Source organism: Puntigrus tetrazona, chromosome 17, assembly GCF_018831695.1.
Source record: "Puntigrus tetrazona isolate hp1 chromosome 17, ASM1883169v1, whole genome shotgun sequence".
Classification (NCBI taxonomy): Eukaryota; Metazoa; Chordata; class Actinopteri; order Cypriniformes; family Cyprinidae; genus Puntigrus; species Puntigrus tetrazona.
Genome location: NC_056715.1, coordinates 10296037 through 10308586, shown reverse-complemented (window position 1 = coordinate 10308586; position 12550 = coordinate 10296037). Strand labels below are relative to the sequence as shown.

Sequence of the window (12550 nt, the reverse complement as noted above, 5' to 3'; positions counted from 1 at the left end):
ATATTACATTTTATATCTGGTGTCTGAATAATTCTTGGTTTGACTGTTCACTTCCTATTCATATTTGTCCATTTAATTTTGAAAAATGTTTCAGTTTAATGGCTCTTTCAGAATTTCTAACAAAAGGTTTAAAATATGTATTTTTCAAGGTAATATTGTTTCTTTTCTGCACCACATTTTACATTTAAAGTTAATTTGGTATAATCTTGAACATTTAATATATTATTATTATTTCATAAATCTTGATTCATTGTTTCAATTTCATTAATAAACGCTCCACTGACGGCTTGGTTTAGGGGAGAAAGCTCACACTAACTTGTTTTTTTTTTAAATCTTTAAACTTTAATGTTTTCATTATATTACGTTTACATTTTTTAAATTTATCATTACATTAAATAATATTTTATCTTTTTAATGAGCCCTTTTTATTGATTTTTTCAGTATAGCACTAACTTCTACCAAACATCAATAAGCAGATGCACAAGAAAATGATACATCAACATTTATTTTGCTGCAGAATTGATATCTGATTATCAATCAAAGAAATTAAAATGGAATGCATTTCAAAGGCCTGCACAGAACTGCTGTACATGCAGGTTTTAAAAATACGTTTAAAATTTCCAGGTGAATGTGTGTTTATATGTGTGTGATTGGTTCTCATGGTGGTCCAAAGGATAAGGACGGTGCTTGTTTGTGTGTGTGCAGAGCCACGGCAGATGTGTTTGCGTCTGATAAGAGCGTCTGGCTGAGGTAGAGGAGGAGCAAGGATCAGACAGCAGAACCCCGTCGATTCTGAGCCGGTGAGAGAGGAAGATCTCTCCAGTCTCCCACCGAAAAAACCATCGGCCTCCTGTGAGCCTTCTTCAAAACACACCACGCGTTCACACGCTACACACCAGCACCACTTTAAAGAAACTCACTTTTCAAACAGCCCGATATTAGAAAAGACTGTTCGACGAAACAGCTCAATTCTTGCTGTTTGGAAAAAGACAAAATGTTACAAAAGTTCAGAATTGCAGAAATGCACTGACGACGAGCTTTCACAACCCACTTTACTGCAATAATCTGACGCATCTGGTTTTTAAAAGATAAAAATAGGGCGGGGCTTGTTTTGGTCGACAAAGGAAATGATTGGATGGTGAAAAGTGGCAGGGGTGGAGCAGGTTTTTGTTTTCTTCACTACATCTCTGAGGCTTAGAAGAGTCGTTTTTGAGTCAAGTTTTGGAAGAAACATCAGAGCTCCAGTCTGTTCTGTGGAGTGGTGGGCTGGGGTTGAGAGGGGCAGGGGACACCTGAAGCATGAAGTCACTCCGAAATAAATCTCCATTGAGCTCAGGGCTTTGCACATGCTCACTGGCTGGCATTGGGTTTCGTGCGGCCCCTGGCAGATGCGCCGAACAAGAAGAATAGATCCCAGAGGGCTATTTATTCCTGCTGCTCCCTTCGCTTTCCCTCCCTCCCCTCTGCACTGTTGCTCCTAACAATCTGGCATTCTTACACTCTAATGTTTTTCCCTTCCCTCCGCTCTCGCATCAACGTCTCCATCCCTGTTTTATACCGATTTCATTCATCGATTCACCTGAGAGGCAATTAGATCTGAGCCAAATCAGACAAATGAGAAAAACGGTTGATCCAAAAAATGTCCCGTCATGCCGTTCCAAACCTTGGTGCTTTGGAAAAAAACATGTCTCGGTGTATTCTGTCCGTTCGAGAAAAAAACTTTCATTGTAGTGGCACATTCTTAAAATGTCTTCTTTTATGTTTCGGGGGAAGATAGAAAGTCTTGCAGGTATGAAAGCACGAGAATGAGTAAATGATGACTGAAACTATTTCTCTCACAGTCTCGGTTTCTAGGACTCGAGCTGGGACTCCAGGTCTCTTTATTGACCCCGATTGTTGCAGTAAAACTGATTTGAGGGCAAATCCCGCCTCAATTCCCCTTGTGTCTGTTCAGAGCTGTAATTTACAGGCGTGTGATCAAATCCAGATTGAACAGATTTCAAATGTTTCAGAAATCTCAGCTCACTGTAAACATCGGCTCATGGGACTCATTTTTAAAAACATACCAACACAGATTTTTTCCCCCCTAGGAGCTGTTAAAGGAAATACTTTGGCAAAACACTGCACATCCTTCATGTTACGGTATGTTCTTATGACGGCATGATCCACTGGTGTCACAAAGTAATATATATGGGGTGATTATGGGGCCTGGTGTCCAAAGAGCAGCTCAGAGCCCTTCTAATAATCCCAGAAAGAAGGAGATCTACAGATGGCTGCTTAATCTGATTGTAAAAGCATTAAGTGAAAAGACTCAGAGGACATTATATGCTATAAAATCACTATTCGGCTGAATAAAAAAACCAAAACACACACTCGAGGCGTTTGATTTCATAGGTAGGAAAAGATAGAGGCTTTTAAGCAGGAGGGAAGCCCCCGACTGAGTGCGCGCGTGTGTGTGTGTGTGTGTGTGTGTGTGTGTGTGTGTGCGCTCTGATAAATGAGCGTTTCATTCAGACATTGTGTTCTGGCACACAGCCTGCAGCTCATACAGGTTCATGGCTTTCAAAAGCACATAATGTTGCCATCTAAATATTTGCTATCTGTCATGTGTTATTTTGTGCACTGTCTATGTCCCTTCAGGTCCATTCTGTAGAGGTGTGTGTATATGTATAGGTATCATGACCTTTAGAGCTAAGACCAGTGCCTTATATGTTAGCTTTTGGTAGGTATGTTTCACCACTGCCAAATAAAAAAACCTCAAACGTTTAAATATAAAAGAGAAGCATCCGACAAAGAGCTGACCTGAAAAGACACAGATAAAGAAAGAGAGAAAGAGATAAAGAAAGCAGGGGGCAGGGGGGTTGAAATCATCTGAAAAGTGGGGAGGCTATTAAAAATCTCAAAGCCTATAAAATGTCTAGTTGCCACGGATACACTCATGAGATATTTTGAAAGCATAATAACTAAACTTCCTACTAATGTCAATCACCAGTGTTTGGCAATAAGGTTTATTAATTATACAGAAAGATTAGTTGGCTATGAATATAAAACTGCATATTTTTGGCAAACATGACTTTTCTTCTCTTCTGTAGTTCTCAAATAAATTGGTTTACTTTCTGTCAGAGGCTCAGCACACAAACCATGGCTTATGAATATTAATTAAAAGGGATGATCGGTCTGATTCGCTGAAAGATGAACATTGGTACATGAACTCCAGCCAAAGAGGAAATATGCATTATTGTTATTAGGGGAGCAAATTTATTCTCAGATACAATATCTGCTACACTCCTGGTAGAATAGATAGAAGGATAAAAACAAGTAAAAAGAAAAAGAAGAGAGATTTCATGTGCTTCATGTTGGAAGGTGAGTGAACAGCCAGAGGGGAGTCTCAATATTTCTTCTTTTTTTTCCAGAAACCACTGAGAAAATTGGAAGAAAAAGCAAGAAAATGTTCATTATATGAGGAAAGATTAGATCAGTGACCTTCTGAAAATTATCTGTGTGATTGGAAGAGATTGCCCTGGCAAGATTTTTTGGATTCAAGTAAAAGTTTTGAATGTGGTTGAAATTATTTAAATCAGATATATATATATATATATATATATGCTCCAAATATAGATCATCATGATATAGTTACATTCAAAACACTGTTTCCAGTACCTGTAGCCAGCTAGTATTGAATATGTGGGCATTCTCTGGCTTTCTCTTTAGATAAATCCTAACTAAATAAAAATGAGATGCAGGTTAGTTGCAACCGAGAGATTTATTGACCCCTGAGCGACCTGTCTGTTTATCTTCACAGGAAGCTGTGTGTGTGTCTTCTCTGATACAGACAGCCATTGTGCACAGACTCATAACATCTGCATTATGACTTTAATGAAGTCCAAAATTAGGTTTGTAACATAAGGTGGGTATGTTTATGTTTGTATAAGACTGTGTTTCTGATTGAGTTTTCCATTCCAATTAGTTGAGAAGGCAGGACTCGTAGGTGGGCACCATGTATTTGATGTTGATGAAGGCGTCCTCGCCCCCATAGCGTTCAAACACCTCCAGCGTCTCCTGAATCAGGTCTCCGATGTTCTCCCTCTTCTGCTGGCTGTAGTCGATTCCGTCACCCGAGTTTTCTGCGCACAACACAAACATATTGCATCATATTAGCATACTTTGTGATATTTAAAAGTTTAAAAGCCCTAATAAAGTTAGTAACACACACACACACACACACACACACAGAGATCTTCTGAAAAGAGCAGATCTAATAACTGTTAAGATATTCAGCAGGAGCGTGTGAACAAATCTCAAATAATTCATCAGGAGGAGGAATGTGTGTTTACCGGATGTTCTTGTGCATATCTCTGCCGCTCTCTGACATGACATTAGAGAAACCCATCAATCACTGGGTAAGCTACAGCGCGCACACACACACACAAATCAATACGTTCACACTCCTCCAGCATCACACACACACACACAAGCTCACCCGCTACCTACCAAACAAACTTCCTTCTGAGGTCACAGGCCCAATTACACCAGAAGTCTGAACACACACACACACACACACACACACACACACACACACACACACACCTCTCTGTCTCTCTTGCCTGCTCATTAAAGCAAAGGATGACAGGCAGATGAAAAGAGAGCAGGTAAGTAGGGAGTCTCTCTCTTCTAGCATGTGTGAGTGTGTGTTGTCTGTCTAGAGTCTGCGTAACTGTATGTCTTCATCTGCCTGACTTGTGAATCGTTTCCATGTTTCTTCCTCACACAGGTCTTAAAACCCACAACCAATCAATAAAATATTAGTACAAAGGTCTTGTGGTGTGTTAATATGCTCATCTATACACAAACGCACTGGCCATCTTAGTTATGCCTCCAGGCAGCTGTTTACTAGTCAAGCTAGTGCTGCTTCTGTTGCCTTTAATGGAAAAAGCCGTGAATGTGAAACTCAAATCCTTTATCAGTTGCAAAATGGTTTTATTATTAGATTAAATGTATTATAGTTTTATTATCTACACAAAACACATGTGTTTTATTCAACTTCAAACCATCATAGGTGGATATGCCTTTCTTCTTTCAGACGAATCCAAAAATGAGTTATACAAAAATGATCCTGGCATCATTGTAGTGGGCAGGTGTTTCCAATTTAACAGTCCAAAACTAGTTAAATAAAGTGTAAGCAAATGTAATATAACATGCCTCACACGACTCCGGGGGGGGGGGACTTCTGCCATGAATTTTTTGTAAAGAATGTATCCATATTTCAAACATAATAAACACTTTTCATAATTATACTTGCCAATTCAGCACCGTCTTCATTTAATATCAGTTAAATTAAGTCAATTATTAACAATTTATAAAAATGTATGTTTTTGTAGTTTGTACATGTTTTTAATTTCAAATTCAATAGTTTGTTATCATTTATTTGAAAACCCGTATTGTAATGAGGACCATGGCTTTACTTGTTGTGACCCCGATCTTATATACTTAAACTCTGGGATAAATATTTTACTAAATTAAAATAATAGGGCAAAGTTTTACAGAATAGCTTTAATACCTCTTTAAATGTTTAGTTCCTACTTAATTTTAATTGAAGCAAGAGCCTGGTTAAAGATAAATAGTGCCTTATATAAATTAGATAATGAGTATTTACAAATGTTAATGTTTTTAAAGGGATAGTTCACCCAAAAATGAAAATGTACATCATTTACATCATGTCATTACAAATTTAATTAAAGAAATGTAGAATACAGCAAAAAATTAAGTAGAATACAGTAGAAATTTAAGGGTAACCGAAGTGGTTTGATAACATTCTACAAATTATCTTCTTTTGGGTTCCACCAGAAGTCATACAGGTTTGAAACAACACAAGAGTGAGGAAATTACAGAACGTCAGAGGACTTTGATATAGACGGTTTCATGGGGTGCACGAGCCTGGCCCGAAGTTAACTTTTGGTCTGTTTGTTTATCTGTCTTGTTAGTGCCGCTGGCTACAAACGCAGCTAATGATGAGTAATGAAGTTAGTCTCAGGTTATTGTGCTGTGGGATGTGTTTCCCATACATTTATTTATTTGTGGTGACCTGTCACGATATTAAAACTGACCGATTTTCCGAAAGGCTTCGTTGAATAAACATGAGCACATAATGCATGTTTAAAAAACCAACCGAGGCGTAGGGTGTTTTTATATCACTGTAATTCTAAAGGAAGAGAGAAAATGCCACTTTCATTTCATCCTTCATCTAAAGCAGCGTTTGTAAGCTCAGAGCTGCTTTTTCTACAGCCCTTATATGGGAAACCTCCATTTCTTGTGCTTAAAGCACCTTCTGCTGGCAGAAAATGAATTAGCATTTTTAATAATTCCGTCTGATTTATGCAGCAAACATATTTTGCTTGCTATGAAAAAATGATCTACTCTAGAAGGACTTAGCTGGTGTTATTAGGATGTTTATTAGGATTTAAGTTAATGTTGTTGTCGTTGAAACCATCTTTAGGCACGAGGAGACTGGTTTTCCTTTGCTAAAGTAAGGAAATGTAGTTTCATTTGCTCCTACATTTCTCAGAAGTACATGCGCGATGCATACGTCTTATGCCATCCGTCTGAACTTCATCCGTGACCACAGTAAGCAGAAGTGAGAAAAAAGCTGTTTATTACGTTTAAAATACGGATCTTTCTTTCACTACAGGAGGCCTTCATTCAGTCCCCTGAGCCATGTGGGTATGTTTTATTATGTTTACGCATTACGTTTTGGACTGAAACACCCGCCCACAACAATGATAGCGCTTAGTTTAGAAATGCCAGGACAATTTTTACTCTGATCGGATTCGCCTGAAAGAAAGAAGTCATACGCACCTAGGATAGCTCGGGGGTAAGTAAAACATATGCTAATTTTCATTTCTGGATGAACAAGGGCCAGATTTATAACAGACTGCGCCAGCGCAAACCGTCTTTAGGCAATAAAATAGTACAGTCATGCTTTACAAAAGACACAAGTTGAACAATTAGCGCTGAAAAGGCACGGACAGTTGTTGCAGTGCCTGACCTAACTGATTATGCATTTGTATGGGAGGAGAGCATATGAATCACGTAACACGATTTACTAATGTTTGCGTGTCAAATTACTGGCATTTGCGCCATTTTATAAAACCTAAAACGCATTATTTAAAACCTTTAAACTATTTTGCGCCACTGTCGTAAGTATATCGCCCACACCTGTTGAGTATAAGCTCTGTTTATTTGCAACTGTGCCGCACTTAGTATATTGCGTCAATATGTAAATGAGATGTGTTTTCTAATTTATGCACAATGTAAGCATCCCATACATTGCACATATTCTGTACTAACTTGCTGAAGTGGTTTGGCTCATGGCCCACACCAGAAAAAGCTGCCAATCACACTGCACTGCTTCATATACACATCAGTACGACCCTAAAACACAGGAAAATAAAATCAACTCTGTCCGTTAATCCTGCCTTCAGGCATCCTTTGCTTTCTCTCCCTCTCACTCAGCATCTTTGTCAATCTATTTTCACCAGAGCAGGAGAAAGTAGGGGGTTAGAATAAAAATCCTCACCAGAGGCTTTTAAAGAAAATAGGTATATGGATAATGCTTTGAAGAGGTAGGAGAGCTTCATTTGCCATCTGTGCATGAACTGCAAAGATATGCTTCTGTTTGGAATCATGTGGAGTCCAGGCTTCGATTCTACAGAGTTCAGGGGTAGAGTGAAGTTCAAGCAAGAAGGAGTTTTCAGCATCTTTCAGAAAACCAAAATCATACTCATAAGCCCCCCAGATAGACATTGACTCGAAAAACCTGAGGAAAAACAAACATAAGCTACAAAAACAAACACACATTACGATTGTTCTTTAAAAACTTTGTCTCAGTCTCAGAGAGCACACGCACGGACTGCTTAATAACACAGCAAGAGCTTTCAGAAAAAAAAATTACAATCTGGTTTATGCGATTTCTGGGAATCAAAGTGCATAGATTTTTATCAATCTGCCAGGAACTGAAGTTGTGTTTACAAGTTCCCAAGCTGCCCCAAAGAGCATTTCTGAGCAATAATTAGTGGCTGGATTTGCCAAAGTTTGAAAGGTTCAAGCATCAAATCTTTGAATAAGTTTTTGTTGATTTGTGCATTCTGTTTCGTTCTTTATTGTTATATTACATTTCCTTGGGACCGGTATCCTAAAGGTAAAAAATATATACACTACAAAATGATAAATATTATCATTCAAATGCCTGGGGTGAGTAAGATTTTATGTTTTGGGAGATTGTTTTTATGGTGACCACAGCTGTATATACTTTGTCAAAGCACAGTAAAAACTATAATATTGTGACATATTAATACAATTTAAAATAACTGTCTTCTATTTTAATATCTTCAGGGTCACATAAATCTGAAATCATTCTGAATATGCAAATTTATTGCTCAAGAAACATTTCATATAATGTTTAGTGCTGTCAAATGATTGTATATATTTGTATATATATTATGTATATACAAATACACCCACATGCATGTGTATATTTCAGAAAAATATTTATATATTAAATATATTTATATATAATACAAGTTGAATGATAGAGATACTGCAGATCAAGGAAGTGATAAATAGAGTCATAATTGTGAAAAAAAAAAAAAAAAAAAAAAAAATATATATATATATATATATATATATATATATATATATATATATATATATATATATTGTAATTGTAATTATCTTTTAAACTTATATATAAGTTTTAGATTAGACCTATACAATTTTAGATTATTTACCCTAAACACAGAAAAAAAATCTTGGCTCGGTCACATGAAATGGTCAGACAGTCACTTCCTGTATAAGTGGGCGGTTCTTGGCCAGATAAAGTTGCAATATGGACCAGACATTAGTCACAATCTGGCAACGCAAGTACATTCACATTTGAATCTGTTTGTGAACTAGGGAAATGTTATTTTGCCTTGAACAAATATTTCTCTTCAAATCTCTCAGTAAAATGTTAATCATGAGGAAATCCACTTCCATCTGTGAGAGTGTATCTGTTCTCTCCCTCTGTGTCTCCGTTCACTGTGAGTGTGAGATGAGTTTCAACAGCTGTCTTTTCCGTCCCCCCTCTTCAACTCCTTTTCCACACCTCTATTCTCACCCCTTACTCCATTCTTTCTCTCTTACTCTTTCCTCTTCATATCTAGGCAGACAGGTTGGCGTCAAGAGGGTTGTCACGCCAAGGCACAGTCTATACAACTAATCCTTCTCTCTTTCTCAGTCTCTCTCTGGACGTGTTCGGGGCTGGACGTCCGCACCAGGGCAGCAGCTGGACAACTGATGGTTCTTGTGTTTGGGTTTAAACTGGACCGATCCACACACAGTATGTTGATATTGGATTTCGCTCCTGCTAACAGCCGACAGAGTGTAAAGAAAGTACAAACTGTGCAGCGCTGCGAGGCAAGACATTTGCCAAAGGACGGAGAGAAACCCCTGTCCTTGTGAATCTGTCAAAATGAACGCACGATTGAGATGACTGCTAATCACAAAAACCTAATAGAAAAATGTAAAAATGAATGTGTGTGACAGATGATGAAAATGTGTGTGCCATACACACCCACACGCACATCATCATCTCTGTCTCTGTCATCTCTATCATTAGCACCTTATTAACAGATTATGTAGCTCACACATACTGTACATTCTAATAAACACCTGTGGTTCTTTACGTACACTCAAAAAACACTACATATGCTAGCTAGTTCTTCGCATACTCACACAGCAAGAAACAAAGACGTCAAATTAGAGGTCACCCTAAATAATACATAAAAATGTTCTTGTTTTTTTTTTTTTCTTTTAAACGTTCTCAGAGTTTCCTCTCACAGGTCCTGACCTTGTGTGAGCTCTGCTAATGGTGCTAGCATTAATATTCATGTCCAACAGCTTGATGAAATGTACCTTTGCACTATGAACAGGTGTGCATATGTGAATAGCTCATTTACAACTCATAATGGCTATATGGGCAATTGTTCATGCAATGACGGTACTTTAATCTATTTGAATTATTTGTTTCTCAATGCAGAAAAAGAGAACATTTGGGCCCTGGAAGAAAAAAATGTACCTTTATTTTATTTTTTTTTTACACTGATTTTTCTAAATACTTTAATATATCTATCTGTCTATTGTGCAGTAACAACATTATAAAAATATAATAAAATATGTCATTACTATAATTTAATAAAATATAATGATTGCATCATTTTTCATACTTCAGTATTTAAATTAAAAATGTTTAAAATAAAAATCAATTAAAATAAAATATGAAATCATATTGTCTTCTATGTTTTATTCCGATTTACATTTTATTTATTAGATTTTTTTTTGTGCTCCAAAACAAAAGTTTTGATTCAACTCAACCTCATGGATTTAGTTCATGGCTAAGAAATATTTAATTGAGCTCAATAAAGAAAAAGCAAAAAAAAAAAAAAAAGGAGAAGCAGTATAAAGAAATGTTTGAATCATTATGTTGTTGAGATCCTGAATGTTACAAAGAGGGAGTATCAATATAATCCCACCAATCCGTATCTATTTCCGTGAATGTTGCTAAAAACAAGGAACGTTGAATGTACAGATGGGATGTAACTTTAAACCTATTCTTTTAATAAATTGTTAAATAAGCCAACACAGAGCCCATAAAGATGGCGTTCAAGCAATCAGTGTTAAGCTTCCCAGAAAAAGAGGCGTTAAGCTGAAATACACATCCAGACAGAAATGGGGAAATGTTTTACATGTAACACGAGTGCTGAGAGATTCTCATGAGCTGCTGTTTGCGAAAGATGAGCTGGGGGCCCAAGACAGCTGGGAATGAGAGGAATTTTTCTATGAAAACAAAGAGAGTTTTTAAACTCCGATTTGACCCGTTCTAATGAAGTATACTGTATAACGTGCTGAGAAAAAAGGGAGGTCATTTCATGATAGTCTAGCCATTGCCCTGGCTATAGCTTCAACTACAGTGCAGATCTCATTAAGATACTTCAGGGTGTCTCAGACTGATAGAACATGTTTATGTGAACACCCCCAATGTCAAACCACCCTAAAAGATGTTTTAGGGCCTGTTGTAATGACTTTAATCAGAAAATGACTGTGTTTTGGTAGGTATGATAGTTATGATTACTATGCTTATATACCACAATATTTAACATGGCTATGGCTGGCCAGTGATTGTGTTATGTGTTTATTCTGGTATGATTTTATTTTGTTGTGGATTTGATTTCCAGTGTAATTTCTGCAATTGTTTAACTGTACATTTATTTACAGAAATAAATTCAATTTAATCATTTGACATAAAAGTATGACCTACTATATCCTATACACTAAAACATATTTAGGCCTAATAACATTTCCATCCATTTATTTAAAAGTTTTAGCAAAAACAAAGCTTGTAAATGAATCAAGATTTATTTAATAGTACTAATACAATCAAACCAAGTTTATATATTCATCATCAACAAATCCAATTTGTTTTAGTTGCATCTTTTAGTTGCCATAAGTTGCATTATAATAACGTTCATAATAACTGAATACATTTAATTATTTCCACAGTGAACAAATTTTGAGCATTCAGTAATTTCAATACTTTTTTTAAAATAAAAATTTCTTTTTACAGTCCTTGTCAGCCTCTGTTTAGTATTTAGCAACTGGAACTGTCCTAATGACTGATGGCATCACCTATGCCAACATGCAACATTCAGGGTGGTTTAGCCAATCACAAAAGAAGAAAGTCACATAAATGTTTTAAAGGTACAGCAGCAAAACCAACTGAGAGAGAGAGAAATGGTCAATAGATTACAACTTGATTGCACCAATAAGACTAGCACAGGAGGAGTTCTGATAAAAATAAATTGAAAGTGTAGAAAATGGACCCTTTAAGCACTTTCCAATTAAATTGTATCTTTTTGCGGAGATGTAATAAATACAAAAAATTCCCCATCTTTGCTGTGATTGGTATTTCCTTACAGTGATCAGTTAGCTGCGTGTCACGGTAATGAATAAATTGTCTGGAGCACTTCTGAAGCTCTCCTCGTGTGTCCACGAGTTAAACTGCTCTCTGCTCCCTCCATTAGTGGGATGAAGAGCCTTTAGACGGAGTATCTGATCCGTCTCTCCGCTCCTCTACCTCCCTCATGGGGCCTATTAGCATTCCAATCCATTCCACTCCAGGAGTTTCCATTGGTGGTGGTTATTCATTTCTTTAATATGATTGGCTGTGGGGGAAAAGGGAGGGCGGGAAAGAAAACCATGGCCTGTCAGAGTGATTAAATGCATAGCCCAACCATGACACCAGGGCTCTGATAAGCTCTCACTTTCTCTGTCTTTCTTTCACTCCCTCTTACTAAAATCCAAAGCTATGTGACACGAAATGTTTGGAAGGTTTGTGTTCTCTCTCTCACTGTTACGAGAAGAGGTGCAGCTCTCCAGTAAATGAGTGTTTTATGGGTCTTCAGGCAGGAGCTCAGTGTGTTTATGGACAACACACCTCCTTAACCAGCAGAGTTTTAGA

General features: G+C 37.1%; 1 protein-coding gene across 1 annotated transcript in view; it reads right to left on the bottom strand.

The window, feature by feature from the left end:
* Positions 1-3160: 3160 nt before the first annotated feature.
* The window catches only part of pacrg (PARK2 co-regulated), an 84587-nt gene continuing 75197 nt past the window's right edge, over positions 3161-12550 (bottom strand). The window contains exon 5 of the mRNA XM_043263339.1: positions 3161-4124. Within this exon, the coding sequence (XP_043119274.1) occupies positions 3964-4124 (161 nt within the window). The 3' untranslated portion in view covers positions 3161-3963. The remainder of the gene's footprint in view (positions 4125-12550) is intronic.